This window comes from Microtus ochrogaster, unplaced genomic scaffold (assembly GCF_000317375.1).
Source record: "Microtus ochrogaster isolate Prairie Vole_2 unplaced genomic scaffold, MicOch1.0 UNK6, whole genome shotgun sequence".
NCBI lineage: Eukaryota > Metazoa > Chordata > Mammalia > Rodentia > Cricetidae > Microtus > Microtus ochrogaster.
This window is the reverse complement of record NW_004949104.1, coordinates 10069089-10092683: the sequence shown is the minus strand read 5'-3', so window position 1 is coordinate 10092683 and position 23595 is coordinate 10069089. Positions and strand designations below refer to the sequence as shown.

The following is a 23595-nucleotide window of genomic DNA, read 5'->3' as shown; positions in this document are numbered from 1 at the left end:
TTGGGTGGAGACAAGAGTATGAGCCTGAGGGACAATGGAACAGGTGCTTTCAGGCAGAGTCCTTACCCAGGAGAGGGGTAAGGGTGATTCACAGAAGCCTCCCAGACCTCCAAACTGGGGTCACTCTTCTCACCTGGCCCATGTCTTTGTAGGTGGGCATTACATCGTTGGAGGGAAAACACCATGGCCCGTTTGGATATGGCCAAAAAAACCTCCCAAGCAAGAGCCCAGTACAACAGGACCCTGTGCTCCAAGGTGAGGTACAAACTGGTCACCAGGAAGCTTGGGAGTCTCATTCCAGCAGCATGTGGTGTTGTGGGAGCTGCGGGTTGCATTCCTGCTGCCCCAGCTTCTGGTCGCCTGGCTAGCTTATGCCCCGAAATAACAACACACAAATTGTATTCTTTTAAACACTGCTTGGCCCATTAACTCTAGCCTTTACAGGCTAATTCTCATATCCCGATCAACCCATCTCTAATAATCTGTGTAGCATCAGTCTTACCGGGAAAGATTCTAGCCTACGTCCATCCTGGGTCGGCGCTTCATCGATTGCGTCTGCATGGCCTCTGAGCTCACTTCCTCTTCCTCCCAGCATTCTGTTCTGTTTACTCCTCCCACCTATGTTTTAACCTATGAGGCCAAGCAGTTTCTTTATTACTTAACCAATGACCTTCCTCCATCAATGTGGTGTTGGCACTTAATAAGGAACTCAGAGTGATATGCATGTCTGTAGGTACTGTATGTTTGTTTTTACTGAATTCGGAATCACTGTTCTTTAAAATAAAAATAACATCATATAGAAACCAAACTAGTTCTTGCCAGAGCCAGCACTTACCACGCCTGCACAACATTAAAGGTTGATAAAGCCTCGAGGCCACTGAGATTCGGTGTCCTTGTTGGAAGAGTACCAGATCTTACTGACTGGCCCTGGAGGCTTGCTAGAAAGCATGGAGCATCCCAAGAAGTTCCTGGTCACCCATAGTTTGAAATGACTCAGACCACCTTGCTGCCTTGGCTGGGGTGATTGATGTATGGGAATACCCTGTTGGCTCCATGCTATGGGTGAGCATGGTGTTGGGACATAATACAAAGAAGTGGTTCAGACAGAAACAGTAGCAGAGGCAGGCCATGGGTCATGACTGTTCAGAAGAAAGCAGATTGCTGGAAGCTCTTGAGTGGCTTAGGTCTACCTGCTGGTGGCCATGTAGTTCCCTGAGGAGGCAGCAGCTGCATTTGGTGAAGGCTGGCCTCAGAAATGCTCAAGACAGCCTGGTTGGCCCCTACCTTGGGAGGAGATGATCAGATCTAGTTGGGTTTAATGGTCCAAAGAGAGAGGCCACTCAGCTGGGAGTGGGGTATTATGACTATGAAGCTTCATCTGGCTTCCTGACTTTTTAAAATGTGTTTAGTGGTACTGGAGAGATGGCTCAGTGGTTAAAAATACATGCTGTTCAAATCCCAGAGTACAACCTGAGTTCAAATCCCAAGCTCCCAAATAAAGTTGAGTATGGCTGTGTGTGTCTGTAGCCCCTGTCCTAGAGCTGGAGTAAACATAAGAGGTCCTGAGAGCTCATTGTCCAGACAGCCCCAGAGAGCGTCTGATGGGAACGAGATGGAGAATGTGAGGAACACACTGGATTCATGGGTCTTCTACACCCACACATATGCTCATATGCATACAACACCCTTCCACACACAAGTTCTGTGTTTTCTTTTGAGATAGGGTCTCACTATGTAGCCTTGGCTGGCCTAGAACTCACTGTGTAGACCAGGCAGGTCTCAAAAACACAGAGATCCATTTGTCTTTGCTTCCCAAATGCTGAGGTTAAAGGTATGCACCAGCACACACCACCCCACAAAGGGTTTTGTTACTGGATTTCCTGTGTAAGAAAGAATTAATATAATGCATAGCAAATAACAATAGGATTATAATCTATGTAACAACTTCACTTGTTGTGGCACAGTACAAAGTTTAAATCCTGACAGGAAAATGTCAGGCTTCCTGTGAGAGACCTGAAGTCCCAACCCAGACCTGTGTGGGTGGCTGGCAGTGAGAGCCCAATGTTAACTCCTCAGTCGTACCTCACGAGGACCCCCCACACACACACACACACACACTGGTCAGTCACAGTGTGTCCTTGACCTTAGAACGTGAACTGATCACATCTCTTTCCCTGCCTGTCTGTAGGTCCTGGTGCAGTGGCGGGAGGTTACATCAATGCAGATATATTACCGAGAAAAGGAGGCAGCTGCCCTCAGGGAGGCCCGGAAAGCACTGGCCAGGGGTAAGAGAGAGCTGTGGGAACAAACACTGCCAGAAAGAGTATGAACACAGGACTTCCCAAGGTTCCATATGCTCTGTCTGTGTATGTTGGTTCCCTGACACTCCCATGGCTAGGAGACTTCAAAAGAAAACCTGATATTCCAGTGTTGGAGGCCAGAGGCTGTAGGGGAGAATCCCTCCTGGGTTCTTCTACCTTCTGGTTGTTGCCCTTCTTGGTCCTCCATGGTGAGATATATATTATATATCATATACATTTACTAAGTGAGCTTTATTTATTTATTTTTTTCAAGACAGGGTTTCTCTGTGGCTTTGGAGCCTGTCCTGGAACTAGCTCTGTAGACCAGGCTGGTCTCGAACTCACAGAGATCCGCCTGCCTCTGCCTCCCGAGTGCTGGGATTAAAGGCGTGTGCCACCATCGCCCGGCTTAAGTGAGCTTTAAGATAATAAATAGTATCCAACTGGGTGGTGGTGAAACACACCTTTAATCCCAGGACTTGGGAGGCAGAGACAGGCGGATCTCCATGAGTTCGAGGCTAGCTTGGTCTACAAAGTGAGTTCCAGGACAGGCTCCAAAGCTGCAGAGAAACCCTGTCTTAGAAGAAAAAAAGAAAATACTATTATCTAAGTCATTCCTGAAATGCTGAGAATCCAGTACTCATCCTTGAGGCTAGGCCTCAATAGCCAGAGTCAGCCCAGAATAGCTGTCTTACTGGGGTGGGGCAGAAAACAAGGTGGTTATGCATCCTACAAGGTGGTGTGCCTCAGTAGGTCCATCTGGTGTTGGGAGCCCAGCAAGTTCCTTGAGAACTGCTTATCCCTAGTCCATGAAAAGGTGAAAATGCTGATTTTGCTCTGAGTGAAGAACCTAGAAGCAGCAGCAGGGCCATCTCTGAAAGACTTGCCCTAAAAGGGGGTCCTGGGAACAGGGACTTAGGAGGCTGAGCACAAAGTACCATCTGTGGGAGGGGATGCAGTAACATTTGAGATTCAGTGTCTTGTTTTGGAGAAGGGTTTCTCTGTAGTCCTGGCTGTCCTGGAACTCACTATGTAGACTAGGATGGTCTTGCACTCAAAGAGGTCCACTTGCCTCTGCCACTGGAGCGCTGGGGCTAAAGACATGTGCTCATTGTCTTGTCTTATCTTAAGACCTCAGAATCTCTGCCACACTTTGTTAGAGCTCAAGGGAAGACATCCTAAGACCCAGGTATAGGATTTTACGGCGTACAGGCTCATAGTCCCAGCACGTGGAAGGCAGGAAGGAGGAATGCTGGACAAGGAGTTTGAGGCCAGCCTGAATCACATCACATAATTAGAACCCTTACTCCCCCCATTTCTTTTCTTTCTTTTTTTTTGGATTTTCGAGACAGGGTTTCTCCATAGCTTTTGGTTCCTGTCCTGGAACTAGCTCTTGTAGACCAGGCTGGCCTCGAACTCACAGAGGTCCGCCTGCCTCTGTGTCCCGAGTGCTGGGATTAAAGGCGTGCGCCACCACCGCCCGGCTCATTTCTTTTCTTTTTAAGATTATAATTATATAATTTCTCCATTCCCTTTCTTTCCTCCCTCCAAAACACTGCTCTCTTTCAAATCCTGCCCTCTTTTTCCATTGTTAGCACGTGCGTGCACACATGCACGTGTGCACAAACATAAGCACTTGCTAAATATAACCTGCTCAGTCTGTAGAATGCTTGTTTCCAGGGCTGACCACTTGGTATTGGATAACAAATTGGTGTTCTCTTCCCTGGGGAAGACTCTTTCTCCCACTGTCAGTGTTTCTTAGTTTTCTGTTGTTCTTTGTATAGGGTTGAAGCTTCACAGCTTTTCCCATTCACGTTGGCGTATCTATTGGTGTCCTTTGTTCAGCTCACATTTGGGCAGTCATGTTGGTAGCTTCTGATAGGACTAGGAGACAGGCACACAGCAAACTCCCTCATCAGTTGGTTCTTAGAGTCTTTTCTCCCCCTCTTCCAAAATGTTTTGGGGCCTTAGGTACGGGAGTGTGCTCCATCTGTTGCGAGAAGTTTCCTTGATGGGGGTGAGATCCTTTACTTTTTAAGGTAAAAAAAAAAAATTACAGACCAAAAGTCACCACACTGCCTAGTCTGACTTCAGAGGACAGAGGGATCCCCGCTGCTTCAGTATGTTTTTTCATCTATAAAATAGGGCTGTAATACCCCCTTGTTGAAGTTGTTACTTAGGGATGGTATAGTTGTAGCTAGGGAGATGGTACATTTAAAGCTGTATCCAGGACATGGTAAAATGACTGGTCTCCAGCTCATGGCTGCTGCCTTCTCTGACTGTGAATGGGTCCAGAAGCACCTCCTGAATCAACAGGGTCTACACAGCCAGATCATTTTATCACTGTCCTGGCTCATTTGACTTCCTGCTTCATAAGAGGAAGCTGTACCGTCTCCAGGCTTCGGCTCTGTGAGGAAGTTCTCTTTAGGGACAGTGGGTCTGCTCCTTCCACATGCCTGTCAGCCCTTGGCGTGGCTCTATGTGGCCTGGCACACCTTTGGTGACCGTGCACAGGTATGCAACTCTGTGACAGTGCTTGGGGATGCGGCAGCAAAACGTCCTGGTTCCAGTTCCCAGAGTGCAAAGATGACCTGACCTGGCCTTACACAGTGGCCATGGAGCCTGTGGTGTTTTTTTCTCACAGAAGGCTGGATGTCACCTCACATAACCTCTCCAACTGTCTAGTCCTTCCCTGCTACAAAGTCACTTAGCAATGAAAATTCTCTACAGTTGTCAGCTACTTTAAGTCTGCTTCAGGTCGGCTCCGTGACTGGTTTCAGCGCTGGCAGTTGTGCAGCCAGAGGGAGGCCCAGCAGAGATTCCAGCTGGGAAGGGCGGCTCAGCATCACCGCCAGCAGCTGCTGAAGGAAGGGATGGCTCGGTGGAAGGCGTACCATCTGCAGTGTGTCAGGAAAAAGGTGGGGCAGGTGGTAGTACTTTCCAAGCTCTGCCTGAGTCAGAGTGTCTTTCGGAGGGGTCTCCAGACAAAACTCTAGGCAGCTAGTATGCATGCTGGTGCCCTGGGATTCTGTGGGAACAAGTCTGCGAGAGCCATTCTGAGCAATTACTGAAGGCAGGAGTGGCCATCCTTAGATCAAGTGTGCGTCAGGAGAAGCTGGCTTAGAAGAGAAATCTGCTTTCTTCTGACCTGTAGCTTTTCAGATCTGAGGAAACTATGGAACCATTAGGACCTCCTCACCTACGTTAGGAGCCTTTGGATCTGGAACAGCTCTTGGCAGGAGGATGTCCACTTGGGTGGAGCCTCATCATGCAGCTGCCCCAGTGGCTGGGCTAGGCCAGAGTAAAATGGAGTCTGACTCCCTGTGTGTTTACTCTCCCCAGCTCCTTCAGAGGCGAGCTGCCCAACTCCTGGTCCAGAGACTCTGTCAGGCCTGCCTCTGCCAGTGGAGGAAGCAGGTAGGAGGAACCTGATGCAGGCTTCTTTCCTGCAGCCATCTCAGCCCCACTCTTAGATGGGTCTTTAATACTGTCTTTGTCCCAGGGCTCCATCCTGTGCCCCCCCCACTATCAGCTTCATTCACATACCATTTATAGACAGTCTCTTCAATCCAGGTTTCTCTTAGTGGTGTCATCTTAAACACATTAGAATAATATCCAAAAATTAATGTGAAATGAATTTCAGTCTTTGGTGTGGTCTTGATTTAAAAAAAAAGTGCAGGGCAGTGGTGGCACACGCCTTTAATCCCAGCACTGGGGAGGCAGAGGCAGGTGGATCTCTGAGTTCAAGGCCAGCCTGGTCTACAGAGGTGAGTTCCAGGACAGCCAGAGCTGTTACACAGAGAAACCCTGTCTCAAAAAACCAAAAAAATCCCAAACCAAACCAAAACAACAAAAAAATCTCAGAAGGTCACACACATACACATTCTGCTCAGTAAAACCAAGTTCATAGGCCACTCTTGCTCTAGGCTGGAGAGCCTCCCAGCTCTGCCCCTAGCTCTATAGCATCCCTCTGTGAACCCTGCTGGCTCCTTCCATTCACCCCCTTCTGACTGTTCTTTGCATTCCTTTTCTACTGTCATTTTTTCAGTCCATAGACGCTGAACATATTGAATATCTCAGGATGAGGCTAGGACCTGATCCCTTCCCAGGAGGGTCGATTCTTTAGCTAGAGACTGGTGAGCTAGGACTGGCCATGGCTGTATTGCTTATGCATTCCTCTGAATAACCCTGTCTTTCTGGCCGACAGCTGGCAGCCAGGAAGCAAGAGCAGTGGAGTACAGCCCGGGCCCTATGGTTCTGGGCCTTCTCACTGCAGGCAAAGGTAATGGTTCTTACAGCTCCCTGGTTGCTCCTGCCTTCAGGGGCAGCTCTATGGCTTGGGTCGAGGGAGCCCAAATGGAAGCCTGAGCCTCATCTCTTGCCGTCTCCTCTACAAGGTATGGACTGCATGGTTGGGATTCATACTTGAGAGGAGGAGGAAGAAGGCACGGCTGGAACGAGCTGTGCAAGCCTACCACCAGCAGCTCCTGCAGGAGGGTGCCACACGGCTTCTGCGCTTTGCAACTGGTGTGAAGGCCTTCCGGCAGCAGCTACAGGCCCGGCAGGAAGTCCAGGTGAGCTGGGGCTGCTGGTGATGAGCTGGCAGGGCAGGGTAGGGCAGGGCAGGAGCTGATGAGAAACTGTGTTGCAGGCAGCCCACAGCCTTCACTGTGCAGTCCGCCGCTGTGCTGAGCTCTGGAAAAAGAAGGTACTTGGTCCAGGCAGGATGTCTGAGACACCAGCACCCATCACATTCAGCAGAAGAGTGACATTTAAGGATTCCTTTCTCTCTGGAGTTACTGGTGAGGCTGGGGACACCACCCTGGAGACTAAGAAGTTGCAAGCTCCTCCGTCTCAGGGAACCCTGGGCAGTGTGGCAGTAGCTGCTGGAGAGCCCTGCCTCCGAATGCTGTAAGTGGCCTGTGCCTCACCTCTACCTCTAGCCCTAGAGCAAAGACTGGGAGCATACATGAGGGACAAGCACCCTGGGAGGGGCCAGGTGAGACTGCCACAGCCTTGTCACAGCAGAGCTACTCAGAGGCCTCTCTGTCAGGCCATCCTTTCCAGGGCAGTGGGATTTCCCAGCTTTGCAGAAAAGAGACTGTTGTCCATCCCCTGTGACGTCTGCTTCTCTGTCTTATGGTACTCACCAGACTGTCAAGCCTTCATGCCTTGCCTTAAGCCTGCAGTGACCTGCTCTTTTCCCACCTCCTTGGATGGCTTCTCTCAGCCCTATGCATACCACCTTTGCTGAGGCAGCTGCCATCCCCAGAGTAACTAGCACTGAGTTGGGTTGAGTGTACTGGGCAGCCCCCATCCAGAAGGGCTCTGTGCCCTTCTGATGGGCAGACACCATATTGTAGCTTGCTGCACAGGTCAAAAGAAAGAGGTGCAACTCCAGCACCCAGGTGGGGATCAGTCTGACTGCCAGGGTTACGCCGTGTTGTCTAGGCTCAGGTCTACCTCCATGCACATTCTGGCCCTTGGCTGGAACCTTGTTTTGCCTGGCCTCTGGTCTCCCTGTAAAATGACAAGGTCTGAAGCTTAGCGAGATCTCAGGTCCTCCTGCAGACCTGTCAGTCCATGAACAGATTATTTCTTCCCAGCAATGAGGCCCGCTTATCACGGAAACAGCCACGACGTCCATCCTTCCTGCTCAACCGTTTGCGGAGCCAGAGGTCCCCAGGCAGGTGCACCCTTGGGGAGCAGCAGTAAGTTAAATGGTTGTGAGTCCCCAAAGGCACTATATTTTGTTGATTATGTGGCCTCTTTAATATGGAGAAAGGTTTCATGGTGTAACCAGCTCCTGCCTTCCTTCCACTCAGGTTAGAGAGGCCTCTGGAAAATGGTCAAAGTATGGCTCCACCAGGAGGCCTTTCGCTGATGAGGCCCTTCTTACCCGTGGTCCTGTCAAATGCCCCTGGTTCAAAGCTGCCCCCTACTTCAAGTCCAGGCCCGGAGCTGTTGCCTCCGTCTTCCTTCATGCCCCATGGGGTGGGAGACACTGCCAGGGTGAGTTCTCCACTGGGCCTTCATTTGCTCTTCTTGTTATCTTCTTTCTAGAGTATCTTGGTCACTTGACAAGCTTGGGGACCCTACACTCTAGGCCTAAAACAGTGGCCAGTCTGCTAACACCCCAGCCCTTGAGAAATGTCTTGCGGTCGGACAACCAGAAGCTTACAGGCAGACTCCTAGCAGGCCCTCTGGTCTTGGGGGACAGGTGGACTGTGGAAGCTTGAGTGTGAAGAGGAAGAAATTGAGGGTCTGTTCCAGGGTACCGTGTCTGGCCTGGAGCATGGACTCAGAGCACCAAGTAGGGGCAACCACAAAGACATGCTAGTGGGCTCCTCACTGTGGGATGACAGTCTGCTGGGGACAGGGAGTGGAGAGAGGAAAAGGAGTCCAGGAACACTTAGGGAAGAACTCTTTCACTAAAAGGAAATGGGTGGGGTCCAGCATCTAGTGAGACAGTTGGTCCCTTTTACTTATCAGATGTGATAGAGACCAGCACTTGGTTGTCTTCAAGGCTATGAGTGTCCACAGTGCAGGGCAAAGGTGCCACCTAGGAGGACACAGGGAGCACACAAGGGTGTGCTCCTGAGATAGGTGGCAGTACTGAGTCAGCTCCTAAGAAGGTGATGCTGACTGGGGAGGGGTGCAGACAGGAAGAAGGCAGTTTCTGGTGATAAATGGCTGGTAATAGAAGTGACACACACCTAATCCCAGCACTTAGGAGGTAGAGGCAGGAGGACAGAGAGCTCAAATCAGCCTATGCTATACAGCAAGACTCATCTGTGTTAGTAAATAAGTAAACAAACAAAATCTTAAATATTGGCATGCCCACTCTCCACAGAAGACTTGGGGCGCTGGAGTGTTGGATTGGGAAAGCTGCTGCACTGAGGCCAAGCTTAGCTTAGTGGGGTGAAAGGCTGGGCAAGGGCAGAAACTGTCTCTGTTCCTGGGGTAGCACTACAGGTCCCCTTACACAAGAATGGCATTCAACAGTAGAGATTGCCTGTGGGACTTCCCAGTGTATCACCTTCCAAAACAGGTAGAGCCAGGCTTTGTGTGTGCTGGCCAATCACCCTATCGCTACAAGGCACTGTGGGCAGTGAACTGGAGATGGGACTCACCTTGGGAAGGGTCCCCACTAGCTTTGTTGCTCAACATTCACCCTTTCTTCCTCTACAGGTGTCAGCAAAGCCCACCATTCCTAGACCTCAACCTCTGGCGTGCCCATCTCTAACCAGAGGGCCCAAGCCCCATCTCTTCCTCCCTGGGGATTTCACAAGCACCAGGACTGGACCTGGTTATGGTTCCGAGGTTGCAGGTGAGTAGGTCAAGGCACTGGGACCACCCTCCCACCAAAGTCCTACCAGTCTCCCTGGTGGGTCTAAAGAGGATGGTGAGCAAGGTCAAACTCATCTTCCTGTTGCTGCAGGCCACACAGAGCTTGAGGCTGAGCTGGAGGGGATCCAGCAGCAGTTACAGCACTACCAGACCACCAAGCAGAACCTTCGGTGAGGCCCACCAGCTGCCCTGGGGCCTGTCTATGTGAATAGACATGGGAAGGCTTGGAAAGGCAGGGGGGTTCCACTTCTCCCAGCAGGTCCTGGGACCCCTTGTGTTCTAACTCACTCCAGGGGGTTGAAGTGAGTGTCTTGTGGCCCTATTATCTTCACCTAGGGTTGGAAGTCCTGCTTTCCATTTGGAAGATATGTAAAGAAAGCAAGACTTGCTTATTCTGTTACCCGCCCAACAACCATGATTGTAATACTGACAAGGTACAGACAGCACAAGCCTGGGTTCTAGCTACACCCAGTGCTCTGGGGCCTGGTAGCACACAGTAACTTTCAGAGAAATGAGTGAAAAAGTCTGGTCCCCTAGAAAGGGACGGGAAGGGTCATTTTTACATGGCCTACCCGAGTTGCTGTTCGCTGGGAAAACAGAAGCATTCCTCTCCTCAGCCACTGTGGGCAGCCTAAGTAGGGCCTTCCACACTGTGTCCACCCTAGCTCTTAGTATTAGCCAGTATGCCTCTTCAATCCAGAAGGGGCTCTCTTGAGGCTATGCCAAGAACCTGGCCTGACAGGTGTCCTCATCTCCAGGTCGTGCCAGCGACAAGCCAACAGCCTGCGTAGGTGGCTAGAGCTAAGCCAGGAAGAGCCCAGGCCGGAGGACTGGGATCTAGAACAGCAGGTGAAAAAAGAACTAGAAGAGGTAAGTAAGACCCAGGTCAGCCCCAGGGCCAGCCCCCGGCTGTGCTTCCTTCCAGCTGCCTTGTCCTCCTGGCCCCCAGGTGGAACTACAGATCCAGCAGTTGGCTGAGGAGCTCCAGGCCCAGCGCCAGCCCATTGGTACATGCATTGCTCGTGTTCGGGCCCTGAGACAGGCTCTGTGCTAGTGGGCTTGCCTCTGGGGAACAAGTGCTGACCTTCACAAGGCCATAGACACCCTCACCCCATTCAGTAACAGAATACAAAGTTACAATGGTTTGGGGATTTTTTTTTATTTCAAAATGTCTTGCAATTAAATGAATTACTGTTCAGAAGTCTCCTACTTTTCATACAAAATATTATACTACTGATACAGTTGAAAAGTTCAATGATTTCTCCTGCAGGAGAAATTCATGGTATCCCTAAGATCAACATGAAACTGGCCTTGTCCCTACCACTGGCTTCCCCATGGGTTGCATACCTGGCAGCTACTTGGAACAGGTTTTCTAGGCACTGACCATCATACCCTTTGCCTCCAACACAGCCCCTAGACCAATAGCAGCATGTCCCTACTTCCTGCAGGGCTGGGCCTCTACCTGCCCCCTCACTTTGTACACGGCCAGGCAAGTCAGTAATCGGTCTTGCCTACCAGCAGAAGGACTCAGCCAGCTCTGGAAGGTCAGAATCATTAGTCACTGTCCTCAGAAGAACTGGCAGAGGCTAGGTCAACACATTCAACAACATAGAAATGGTTTTACTTCAGCAGCAGAGGGTGCGTTTGGGAACAGAAAGCAGTTGTGAAGGCCATGTGGCCTACTCTAGGAAGAGGGTGGATCCACAGCCTGTGCCAAGGAATCTAAATCAGAAAGAACAAAGGGGCTGACAGAAGAAGGCCCTGAGACAGGTGGGGGAGCAGTTAGGATGTTGTAGCACATAACTGTTCTCACAATACTCATCCAGAGATGTAAAATCTCCAACTTATACAAAACTAAACAAACAAACAAAAAAACCTCAAAGTGATTGTGAGGTCAAATCCATACCCGCTCTCTGTAAAGGGGTCCTGACAGATCCCAAACCTGTCCTCTGCACCTCTGGACAAGCAGGAACAAATCATTCAGGTCCTACCAGGTCAGTCCCACAGTGCCTCACCCGGACAACCTGGGGTGCCTCTGAAGACCCTCATGCTCCTGTGTCGAAAGATCCCTTGGCAGTCACAACCAAGACTAGAGGGAACCCAGAGCTTCCCCAAAGCGGATCTTCTGCCCTGCCTTCAGTCTGAAGTTGAAGTCCTTGGGTGCCTCAAAGATGAGCACAATAGTAGAGCCCAAGTTGAACTCGCCTAGGTGCTCGCCCTTGCGCATGGGAACGCCCTCCTTGTTGGCATGTGTTACAAAGCTCAAGTCATTGTAGGAACCCTTGCTGTATCTGGGGCTGTTAGTGTGCAGGTCCTGGGGGCAAGAAGGAAAAGGTTAATTAGCCTTGTTGCCTGTTCTCAACCCCGCCCAGCTCAGAGAAGGGAGCAAAGATGGCATCCCAGGGCAAAGGCCTATCACCAATCAATAGTCCCAGCATCTGCTGAGACCTAGACTAGGAGGGGCGGGGGAGGAGGGTCAGACCCAACTCTGTCCAAGCACAAATGGTGCAAGGCAGCAGTCATAGCACCAAAAAAGGCGGAGTGGGGAGGGTACCAGGTTTTCTCATCTAAACCAATTCTACCTTCTGCATGTTCCATCTTTGCCTCTGACCATGGCTCCTGGCAAAAGTAGCACATCAAGAGTGAGGTTGGGTCTCTCACCTCTCCAGCCATCTCCAGGGAAGTGAATGGCAACAGGAAGAGGGAGGCTAAGAGACTGAGCTAGAAAGGGTGCCTACAAAGCAGCTGCTCAGCAGAGCCAGGCCTGGCCAGAGCTGGAATATACCTCCCCAAAGATCTGGCTGTACAACAAATGGAATGGTTGCACCCAAGAGGTTTGGCCTGTAGGTTCTGCTCACTCTGTCAAAGTAGATGCGGATAGAGCCCACATTGGTGGCTCCCACTGCCGTCAATGAGAAGAACCCATGTTTCCAGTCGCCAGTCAGGACCACACGCTCATTGTGACAGAAGAGCTCTTTGATCCATCGGGCCATGCCAGGGTTCACTGACATCAAGGAACCTATGGAGATAGGTGTGTTCATGTCAGAGTGACTAAAAGCCACAGGGACCCACAGGCTAATTGTCATTCCAAATTCCAAGCATGACCCCAGGTATCCTTGCCCATAGCCAGCTAGCCTCAAGTAGCCATCTCCTGGCCGTGACAACAGCCTAGACCTTCAAGTCGCGAGGCCAAGGACCTCTTAATACCCACAGAGGCAGCTCTCACTTTGAGCCAGCCCTGAGCCTACCTGGGAAGTGACGCCGATGTGAGACAGTCCAGTCGGTAGGGGAGTGGAAGCAGTGGTAGTCTCCGGGGGCCAGGTAGATGACACAGTGGTAGAGTTCATTCCCTTCCCGGGTGACCAACTGCTTCCTGAAGGAGTCACGGGAGGAGGCTGTGGGGTGGGGCAGAAAGAAAGCCTGGCTCTTTGACGAGTTCCAGGTGCCATTCATCCCACAGTGAGCACCTGGTACCCGAAGGCTCCGGTGAGGACCCCCGGCTGCATACCAGTCTACTGCCCCAAAGCTTTCCTGGCCTTTGTATTCCCTGGGTCCTGGATGCCCTTTGTTAGCCTCTGATGTCTCCCCCCCCCCCCCCCCCGCTCCAACCCCAACTGAGCAGTGACCCACCTGGAGGGAAGGGCAGGTCCTCTGCATAGGCCCGAGGGCCCAGGAATGACTCGAGAGAGTAGGTTACGCCCTTTACCTGCTCCACTTCACAGTTCTTCACCTGCCCAAAGGTGAGGATCTTGCCATCTGATGGGCTGATCTGGAGGGAACAGAGAGGCTTGATACTAAGTGGGAAGCCTAGTCCTCGCCTTCAGTGGCTCCCTTGACACCGGACCTGCCAAGCACCCAGGGAGACCTAGGCCAGGATGTGCTGACATTGGTGAACTACAAGACAGGAGGGAGCACCCCAGAGGGCCAGAGCTAATAAAGGGCTGCTAAGCCTGGCTTAAACAAAGATCTCATTTCCTAATTAAGAATGGAGACAGGGCCAGCCAGGCCTTACCACACTGTGCAAGCCACAGACAGGCCGAGCCTGAGGCTTCAGCTTACGCCGGAAGAACTCGCTGAGGTTTCGGTAGTGGTGCAGGTCCTCCACAGCAGCCTCTGTCATGTTCACCCCAAAGGTCCAGATATACAGGCTGTACACCGGCCTCCGCAGCCAGTATGGAAGTTCCACCTGGTTCAGGCGACCCCAGGCACGTGACAGCAAACGTGTTGGCACCGACTTGTACAGAGCCACCTGCAGGCCACAATGCAGGAGGCTGAGTTGGTCACAAACTGAGAGCTATCCCACACCCCCACACCCCCACATGAGAAAGAAAAAAAGAGAACACCTAGAGAAGCCACCACAAAGGCCCGAGTGTTCAGGCTTGTTTGTGAAGTGATTGTTTCTCAGAAGGAACCAGACTCTGTTCACCAAATACTCAAACAAGGTCTAGATATGCATTACAGCCTAGCTCACTTTTTGCTATTTCATGAAAAGGTCAAGAGTAGATGCCTTAGTCCCTGAGGTGGAGACTGGACCAAACAGATTGGTTCTTAAAGATGGGGGAAAGAGCTGGGCGGTGGTGGCGCACACCTTTAATCCCAGCACTCGGGAGGCAGAGGCAGGCGGATCTCTGTGAGTTCGAGACCAGCCTGGTCTACAAGAGCTAGTTCCAGGACAGGCTCCAAAACCACAGAGAAACCCTGTCTCGAAAAAAAAAAAAAAAAAGATGGGGGAAAGAAATGAGCCCAGTACAAGCCTGAAAGTCTATCATAAGGCATGCTACCTTTGTCCTAGCTGACTGCCCACGTTCCATACTACTCAAGAAGGCAGCAGGAGGCTCTCAAGAGCAAGGGGTAGGCCTATAATCCAGAGCATCCTTTTCATAGGGAGCAAGGATGGTGTTCTCACTCTCAGATTTGCAACATCACCTTGACACGTCTGCACCTGAGCAAGCCTGTGGGCTCTCAAAAAGGCAGGAGACTTGTTTTTGAAAACTTTCTGTTATCCCTCTAGTATGGAGCCCCAGGAGATAAGTACCAATCCCACTGCTGGGCCAGAGGGTACTGCAGAACTCTTGAGCTTCTGCTGCTACCTCTGTGTATCCGAACACAGCAGAGTACCAATTTCCGGCAGTCCTCCTCCACACTAGTGTCTCCTGGCTGATGCTCAACCACTTGGACAGAGCAACACTGCCATGTGCCCAGGCTATGCTCTAGTGTCTAGTATATTCGCCTGGACTCCTGTGACGCCTACCTAGACTACCAGTGACCAAGAAGTAGGGCTGCCTCCTTGGGGTCAGCCTGTCGGGAAGCTGAGAGCAAGAGCCCTCCAGGCATTGGTTGGCCAGATCCTGCACGGGGAAGCCACCTGTGCAGTCCTGAGTGAGCGTCTCAAGCGTGTATTCACATGAGCAGGCCCAGCCTAGCCACAGTCTTCCTAAACTGCCTGTTGGTGTCCAGATTTTACATGGATTTTCTTACAGTCACCTCTCTGTTTGCTTCTGCTTGTAAGAGTGACATCATTTTCTGACTGACCAATGTGTAAGTTCCTTCCAAAATCATGGCTCCCAATGACACCAGTGATGCTGTAGACTGTCACATGGTCACCATCAAACAGCCTTCTTACACATCTACCCAAGAGTGCGGCCACTGCTTCTACTTCTGAGAACTTTCTCTGTCTTCCCTGTGCCTGTAAGGGAGGGCCATGGCCAAGAAGCCAACTCACACTTACCCTGCTCACGGGCCTCCATCCCACCCGGCTGAGGGGCCCGAGGGCACCGAAGGGCAGGAGGTAGTAGAGGATGGTCAGGGGCCAGGAGCGCAGTTTCAGAGCAGGTCTGGACATGCAGCTAAGCTGGCCTAGCCTCCACCGAAGGGCCAGCCGGGGGAAGTGCAACCTGCAGGACACATGTTCACACATGGCCTGGGTCAATGCCTAAGTCTGAGAGAATCTGAGGAGTAAGCCCCTCAGCCAGTGTCATTCCTGCCTCCCCATCCTCAGTAAGCTGCCTCTCCAACAGAGCCAAAGAGTTCCAGCAGGCATTCAGTGACCATTTCATTCCATCCAACCCCAGTTCTGAGTTGGGGACCTGGCTACCTGGCTACCTGACTTGTGGGTTCATTTTCCAGTGTCTCCCACCTACCAGCTGATTTGAGTGGGTGCCAACAGGACAAAGGCAGGTCAGGCCCAACTCCTGGATACCTCTAAGGTAGAGCACCCTCCCCAAGTACAGCAGCAGCCCCAGCAAAGGCCTTGGGGACCCAGAATGGGAAGGCAAGAGAATCCGCCTTATACCTGCAGCCTCCTATGCTAAGGACGGTTGGGACCCAAGGATAGTTCTGTCCTCACAGGTGCCAGAAAGACTGAGTCTATTTGAAGCAGGGCACAAGACTGAAGTACCATGAGCCTAGCCAGCTGGACCACATCATTGTGGCACCTGGGAAAACCTTCAGATCTTTTGCTTCCTCTTCTGCTAAATGATAGGACCTAAGTGTGGCTCCATCTACCTATGTCTCTGGGTCAGGCTCTCCAAGCCTTATCCACAGAGTTAGGAGGGCAGCCACCACCTAGTTCCAAAGCCGCCTTTCTACTCTGCTAGAGCGAGACATATGACCCATAGGATCCACCACTTTTAAAAGTTCATTGTCTTCTATACAGTCAGTTTGCAAAGGTGCTATAACCTCAGCTTCCTGAATGCAACTAAGTTCCCTGCCACATGTCAGGTCCTAGAAAATTAATAGTCCTGAGGCCTCAGTGTAGCCATCACGAGACCATACTGCCACCCACTCTGAGAACGTCCCCAGGGATTTGATTAAACAAGCAAGGCTGCCATCTACAACTGTGCTTACTCTCAAGAGAAGCTGAGTCCTCTGTCTCCCAGAAACTGAGCAAACTAAGGAACAAAAGATTTCTGCAGATAACGGGCGAGTGGCTGGCAGTCCACCATGATGGGAGAGGAGGGTTGAACCACAGCACACCAACTGTCCTGCATTCCTTTTCTCTCTTCCACCCCACTCCATTATGTTTTTAAAACACAAGGGGAGGTGGGAGGGACCAAGCAAAGACAAACCACTGTTCTCCCGCCCAAGTCACTGCAGAAGAGCTGAGACCAATGCTGAAATGCTGGGGGAAGGGGGACTGATCCTCTTCCAAGTGTAGGAAGCCGGGGTCTGGAGTGGGAGTGGGGCCTGGATGCCCTTGCTAAGGACTAAGACAGGACAGAAGCCCATTCCTGTCTCCCCCGACTGGGCCCTCCTCCCAGCCAGAACTACAGGTACCTGAAGTAGGCTCTCCTACTCAGGACACTCAGGATCCCTTCTCCAGGCCCCTCCAGCACTCCCGGAGCTCCTATTGCCACCTCCACATCGGGGCCACTGGACTTGACCTCTGGCCTTCCTGAGATTATGCCAGAGCACACTGGGTTAGGTTTCAGCGGGCAGCATCTCACCATTTCACTGCTGCTTGGAGCTCTGGTCCTTGCGGCTTCTCTGACTGACACATTGTGGGTAGGCACAGGGAGGGTGTTGTGAGCCTCCACAAGAGTGCACTTGCGTGCTCGCTCACTGGCCTTTGTTTTTCTCCTTCATCCCCTTCCCCCTCGCCAGAGGAACTCCAGTGTGGTCACTGCTCCAGTCGTTGGTGGCAATGCTTCTAGTCTCTGCTTACTCGTGGTGGCTCACAGGTACAGGTGAGAGGACCCCACTATTGCAGACAGACAGGTACCAGTCACACAGCTGTTCCGACTCCCGCTCACGTCATCTGCTCAGGCTTTACTGCCAGGACAGAAGCTCCTGTACTGGGCCAGCTCTATCACCCAGGTTTGGTCACTTGTCTTGTCCCTACCAGCTGCCCAGCGCAATTCTCCCTGCTCTGCTGGAAGGCCGAAGGTGGGTAAAGCCTTGGGGCTATCTGCTCCAGCCAGCCCTGGTAGAGAGGTGGCCAGACACTGCCAAGACTTCTAGGCGCCACTGGGTTCCAAAAGCACAAGGTGGGAATCTGAGCCCTGTGCTCCAGGCTGATGGTCCCTCCCTCAGAGGACCTGACCCATTTTCCATTCAGGTTACAAAGTAGCATCTGAGGAATGACAGAGGGGCAGCCAGCCAGGACATCCAGGCAAGGCATAGCGATGTGCACCTGAGCACTGTAACATGCTGTAACTCCTCTTGGCCTTGAAGCCTCCAGTACCAGTCTCTGTGTAGTCCAAGCATCTTCATAAACTGTAACACCTGGGCTATCTCAGAGAAAACCAACCTGGGATTGGGCAGCAGCCAACACTGAAGTCCAAACCTTCCTATCCTGTCTTCCAATTTTCCGTCAAAAAGGCACTCTGACTAGGCCATTCCCTGGCAATCTTCAGGGCCCACCCCCTGCTCATAGCCTCCCCACAGTACAGATAACAGGGAGAAAGAACAAGCATTCCGTAACCGTGGCTATCCCAGACCAAAGCAATCAGGGCCCTTAAGGTCCTGGGGAGGATGAAAGCTCATAGGGGCAAACGGGAAGCCCATACACCTGCTCTCCAGCCTCAATCTCAGCCCCGGAAGGAGTCAGCACCTGTCACTGCTTTCCGATGAAGAAATGCTGGCCTCAAGAGTTATTACCTCTATGAGTTCGAGACCAGCCTGGTCTACAGAGCTAGTTCCAGGACAGGCTCCAAAGCCACAGAGAAACCCTGTCTCGAAAAACCAAAAAAAAAAAAAAAGCCTCTGGTGGCAATATACGCCTTTAATCCCAACACTAGAGAGGCAGGGGTAGATGGATCTCAGAGTTCAAGGCCAGCCTGAACTACACAGTGAGTTCCAGGACAGTCAGGGTTGTTACACAGAGAAACCCTGGCTTGAGAAACAAAAAACAAACAAAAGAACTAATGCCTGAGCAGAACAAACTCAGGCAAGAACAAATTAGGCACCACACGGTGACAACTTCTATCACTCTCTCTACACAAGTGTTTGTGCACTGGTAAGTTCATTTCAGCCAAAGAGGTAAAAATTCCAGCCCTGGCACCTGCCTGCAAAAGCCACTGAATCCCAAGTATGCTAGTGGCCTCTAGGAGAAGGGATAAATAACAAAGCCATCAAGATACAGATGTCTCCCTGTGGCTGAGGAAAAGGAAGACTGGCCTACCCTAGCACACAAATATCCTCAAACCTCCTCTCTTAAAAGACGCTAGTACCAGATCAGTACACGTAGGAGCCCCACCCCATCCAAAGACTAGGGCCTGGGATCCCGCAGAGTCCCCAGGAAACAGAACAAGTTTAGCTCCTCCCCAAGAAATAAACTGAGTCCTATCTGTCCAGTTCAAAGCAATAAGGACATCCAGTCTGCCTTTTCACCTCCAAAGCTGAGCTACTTCAATAGCAGAGCCCCCATCCTTCCCACTTCACAGACCTCCACCACCTTTGCCTGCTAAACCCCTTCAACCCGAAGCCCTTCTGACTCTCCCTAGCCTCTGAGTGCTCAAGGCTTTGGGTAAGTCCTGGCCAAGAAGGAGCCCTGAGACAGGCGAGTGCTGACACCTTCTGTCCCTCCTGAGAGTCAAGCACAATCTGAGGAGGCTAGTTCAGGCTGATCAGCCAGACTTTAAAGCCTGAGGGTCAGTCACCTGCTACCTGAAAACTCTGAGGGATCTTTGGTGAGCACTGATCTGATCACTACAATCCTGAGAGCTGGTCAAGGCCTTGGTAACCACTGCTGCTCTCCTTGCCCGTTTCTCTATCTGCACACTTCCCTTGAGATTCACAACAGGCTTACAAGCAAGGTCAGAATAATCTTATAAACCTAACTCCTATCTCAACCCAGTGGCTCCCCAACTCTTACCTCCCTTTCCAGCAAGGGAAACACACTATGAGAAGGCATAAGGGGGGGGGGGCAACTCTGAAAGGGGAGCCCAAAATATGAGTCAGTTCTGTCTCGTAAGTAGGAAGTTTAAACTGATGTAAACACGGGGACAGGGTTAGTTCTGCAAGGACATGCTGTTCTGGGGTTCATACCATGTCCTTCTCCATCCACTCCTGCTTAGGACCTGGTCCCCAATGAAATGGAACATCCCAACTGAAGTCGACAAATGGGCCAGGCCAGTTAGCAGCTATAGGTGTGAGTGGGTGTGAGCAGTGGCTGTGTTAAGTGAGCATCTGTGCTTGCAGGGTGGGTGGTAGTGGTATGCTTTGGGGTTTGTGCGCACTTCCTAGTCCCTCACTTGGGCAGGCGATAAAAGCAGGCAGACTCTTCTTCCTAAACCAGAGATCTCGGACCCATTGCAGCCACCACTCACTTTCCCACCCGGAGGGCTTAGGCCATTTCTTCCCCAGCTCCCTGAGGCAAGACTACCCAGCAGGTGTGTCCAGGGAGGCTGCCAACTCCTGCTCCACATTTCTAGGCTGTGAAAAACTTCTCGAATAGAGGGCAGGAAAATGGAGCCTCCCTAGGCAAACCCAGCAATTCTGGGAAGTCACTAGCAAAGGAAGAGGGGACAAAGAGAAGGGCTGAAGGGCCTGTAATCAAGTCAGTCACTGAAGTGGGAGAAAAAGAATTCTTTCTCAACTTCTCAAATAAATAAATAAAGGAATCTTCTCTCGGACAATCTATGTATGGTTCCTGGGTCCCACGGCAGAGACTGTAGTATGCATGACTCCAGCTCTCTTCAATCTACAACGATGCTTCCCTTTTCCCCAGGCAGCACAGAGAAAAGCACACTGGGAGCCCAGAGCCGCCCCCAAGCCTGTACTTCCCACACCTCCCAGCATCTTGCTCACTTCCTGCTCAGCCTTTTGGGGACAAGAGCAGCGACGGGACGTGGAGGAAGTGAGCTCAAACAGCCCAACTGCCTGGGGGCAGGAGAGCAAGCAGGTCCAAAGAGATCCCTCGGCTCCCGGAGCAGTAAAAGAGCTACTAGAAGGCAGCAGCAAAGAGCTGGGAGGCGCTCCCACCCGGCCCTCCCAGCCTCAGGGAGAGCGGAGGGGGCTCCTTGAAAAGCTCGCCCGCTGCGGCAGGTCCCACTTATGGCCTCTATCAACTCACTCACTCACGAGGACAGTCCCAATCCAGTTTCTGGGCCCTGGTCTTCAATTCCTCCAGCTTTGGCTAGGTTCTGAAGCCTCAGAGTCTCAGAGCAGGCAGGATTCTGGTTCCTGCTGAGAGCGGGGGCAGGAGGAGCAACACCAGACGCCGTTAAAGTCACCACACCCTCTGAGCACCAGTAAAGCACGAGAAGCCCTGAGGGCCCTTTAAGAGGAGGGGCTACAACCTGGAGAAAAGAGAAAGAGGCCGGCAGGGGCCCTAGCCCCACCCAATCATAGTCTCTAACGGCGAACCAAAGATTATGCCCCCTCCAACGACACCAAAAAAGATTGACTGCTTCAGACACTAGAGCAACATGGGCCCAGCGCTCCCCAGAGGATGCCTCCGGGGACTTCAGGGACCCTGAATCCTTAGCCTCTGGCTGGCTTCTGAGCTTTTGCCCTCCACCAACTCTGCAAGATATGCCTCATGAAGACAGTAAGACAGTCTTCTTCACTGGGCTGATCACAAAGTCACTTCCGGCATCCCCCCTTTTAACTCCAGAAATTCTAAAGATATGGAAAACCTTAAATTTTTTCCCACACTGGACCATGAAGACACAAGGTTACCCCTCCCAACTTCAATTATAACACACCCACACCCACACACAGCAAACCTCTGACAGACAAAGCCCAGACCGAAGAACAGTGTGGATGGGTGAACACGGACCACTCACCCACAGACGGGAACAGGCAGTGCTTTCCAGCTGGAGACGCCCTGTGGGGTAGGTCTTTCTACCCCACCGGATGAGAAGGTCCCAGACTGCAGTCAGCAGATCACCCTATACCTACAGAATGCCAGGCTTATCCAGTTGGCACCCAACTAACATAAAAGAAAATGAAAGGGCCTAACATTTTCCAGGGAAAGTGGGAGATTACAGGGGATCAACACTCATGAGTCTCATTCACGTCTGGGGTCAACCCAGCAACAGCTGCGTGGCCTTGCAAAGCTTGTCTTTTCATGTGAGGCTACTGTAAAGGGTACACCTTCAGTTCCTTACACTGAAAAAACACCGATATTGTTCAGACACAGCTGCACACACCTGCCCTCCTCACCTGGATCAGGCTGTGCTGTAGCAGGGGCAAGCAGACACATAGAGGGCTACCCTCTGGGACTCCCATGCTATTCCACACCCATACCACACCACAAGAAAAGCGGGGAGACAGAGACACACAGCCCGCCTCTGTTCACGGGGCCTGTGCACCCAGCAGACACTACTAATTAGTCTCCAATCTTGCTGAGTTCCCGAAGACTCCAGACTCTTCTCATGGAAGACTGTCGGGAGCCTGGTGAAGCGGCTCAGTGAGTAAACCACTTGCTTTGCAAGCTTCTGGTTCAGACTGCCACCTAGTGCCCCTAGGAGATTCTGAAGGCTCGAAGACTACTTAGTTGCCAGCACCCAAAGGCAAGGGATCTGGAGCCCCTTAGAGCACAGGTTAGAACCCGAGTGGGTATGTGAATTTCATGCATTCCTTGCCTGTACACTAGATAATGCCCTGTGTCAGGGATGAAAGGTAGTTGAGAAACAAGGAGGTCAGGTAGTCACAGTCACTTCTTACTCTCCAGGGGTCCAGAGAAACCGTGAATACGGCTGGTATCTCTGGGTGGCACAAGAAGTCACAGGCAGGTTCATTTTCTTTTTCTTTTTCTTTTTTTGGTTTTTCGAGACAGGGTTTCTCTGTAGCTTTGGTGCCTGTCCTGGAACTAGCTCTTGTAGACCAGGCTGGCCTTGAACTCACAGGCCTGCCTCTGCCTCGCCACCACCTTTAATCATTTCCATCATGTTTAGCATACCTGACATTTCAGTGTATTCAGCAGCTGCTGTTCCTTTTCACAAACCGGCTCCTCCAGCTGCTTCTCTGCCATTTGGCATTGCTGCAGCTGGCTGAGAAGATACAGCACCTAAAGAAAGACACAAGCACTGGGTGATAAGAAAGGAGTAAGGGGAGAAAGGATGTTATCTAGCTCAAGTAGTGATTCATGTAACTTTTTTGTGAGTTAAAGGTAAAGAATGTCTTCTTCTCATGGTCTAAAGCAATAAGCTTCTTAAAGCTGTTTCTCAGTATGTATCCTTGGGATCGGAGCCAGTGGCTAGAAAAGTCATTTTTGTTTCAGGTTACTTACTTACAAAATGTGAAAAAGACCACATAGCCTTTTGAAAAAAGCTTCATGTGCCATCACTGTTTGTTTACTTATTTATTTTTTAGATAGTGATAGGGTCTCAATGTAGTCCAGATAGGCTTTGAACTTGAGATGATTCTTCTGCTTTAGCCTCCCAGAGTGCTAGGATTACAGGCATCGGCCACCATGTCAGGCACATTCTACTTTTTAAAATAATGAACCACCAAAGGCAGTGACAGCCCATGCCTTATCATTAACTTCTTATCTTGCTAAAAGTTACCTTTTCTTGGTTCTGTTGCTCCACTTTGATCAGCTCAGCTTTTAACTCTGTCTCCATCTCAGTAAGATGATTTCGCTCTTCAAACAGCATCTTCTGCATGTCGGTACAGCTGGCCTGGCTCTCCTTCAGGCTGCTCTCAAGCTTACTCACCTGGATTTTGGAGGAGACTAGCTGAAAGGATAAGAGAAAGTCATTCTATTTGAAGAATAATCTATCTTTTCCCCCATTCACTAAACAAGAAAGAATCAGCTTTCTTGAAACAGTTTGAGAAAAGTGCTTCCAAAAAAGTCAAAATCCATTCTAATTTTTTTACCATGTCAAATAGATTATAATACTGAACTGAAATACTAACTACTAGGGCTGGAGAGATGGCTCAGTGGTTAAGAGCATTGCCTGCTCTTCCAAAGGTCATGAGTTCAATTCCCGGCAACCACATGGTGGCTCACAACCATCTGTAATGAGGTGAGGTCTGGTGCACTCTTCTGGCCTGC

General features: G+C 51.1%; 2 protein-coding genes across 9 annotated transcripts in view; one reads left to right on the top strand and one right to left on the bottom strand.

The window, feature by feature from the left end:
- Positions 1 to 10846, top strand: part of Sfi1 (SFI1 centrin binding protein) — a 62008-nt gene extending 51162 nt beyond the window's left edge. The window contains exons 20-32 of one of the 2 annotated variants that reach the window (XM_013353384.2): positions 153 to 255; positions 2189 to 2285; positions 5058 to 5218; positions 5643 to 5717; positions 6508 to 6582; positions 6698 to 6874; positions 6952 to 7211; positions 7907 to 8011; positions 8126 to 8312; positions 9492 to 9630; positions 9742 to 9820; positions 10409 to 10520; positions 10600 to 10846. In XM_013353384.2, coding sequence (XP_013208838.1) covers positions 153 to 255; positions 2189 to 2285; positions 5058 to 5218; positions 5643 to 5717; positions 6508 to 6582; positions 6698 to 6874; positions 6952 to 7211; positions 7907 to 8011; positions 8126 to 8312; positions 9492 to 9630; positions 9742 to 9820; positions 10409 to 10520; positions 10600 to 10704 — 1675 coding nt within the window. In that variant the 3' untranslated portion in view covers positions 10705 to 10846. Of the gene's footprint in view, positions 1 to 152; positions 256 to 2188; positions 2286 to 5057; positions 5219 to 5642; positions 5718 to 6507; positions 6583 to 6697; positions 6875 to 6951; positions 7212 to 7906; positions 8027 to 8125; positions 8313 to 9491; positions 9631 to 9741; positions 9821 to 10408; positions 10521 to 10599 lie in introns of those variants that run through there. The other variant, XM_026788693.1, reaches the window with a different exon arrangement.
- The window catches only part of Pisd (phosphatidylserine decarboxylase), a 56059-nt gene continuing 43252 nt past the window's right edge, over positions 10789 to 23595 (bottom strand). For 2 of the 7 annotated variants that reach the window (XM_026788695.1, XM_026788694.1), the window contains exons 4-9: positions 15379 to 15544; positions 13663 to 13899; positions 13281 to 13419; positions 12899 to 13045; positions 12509 to 12669; positions 10789 to 11964 (exon numbers count right to left, since the gene is read on the bottom strand). In XM_026788695.1, coding sequence (XP_026644496.1) covers positions 11740 to 11964; positions 12509 to 12669; positions 12899 to 13045; positions 13281 to 13419; positions 13663 to 13899; positions 15379 to 15544 — 1075 coding nt within the window. In that variant the 3' untranslated portion in view covers positions 10789 to 11739. Of the gene's footprint in view, positions 11965 to 12508; positions 12670 to 12898; positions 13046 to 13280; positions 13420 to 13662; positions 13900 to 15378; positions 15545 to 17095; positions 17350 to 20664; positions 21668 to 23595 lie in introns of those variants that run through there. The other 5 variants (XM_005366087.3, XM_026788697.1, XM_026788696.1 and 2 more) reach the window with 5 other exon arrangements.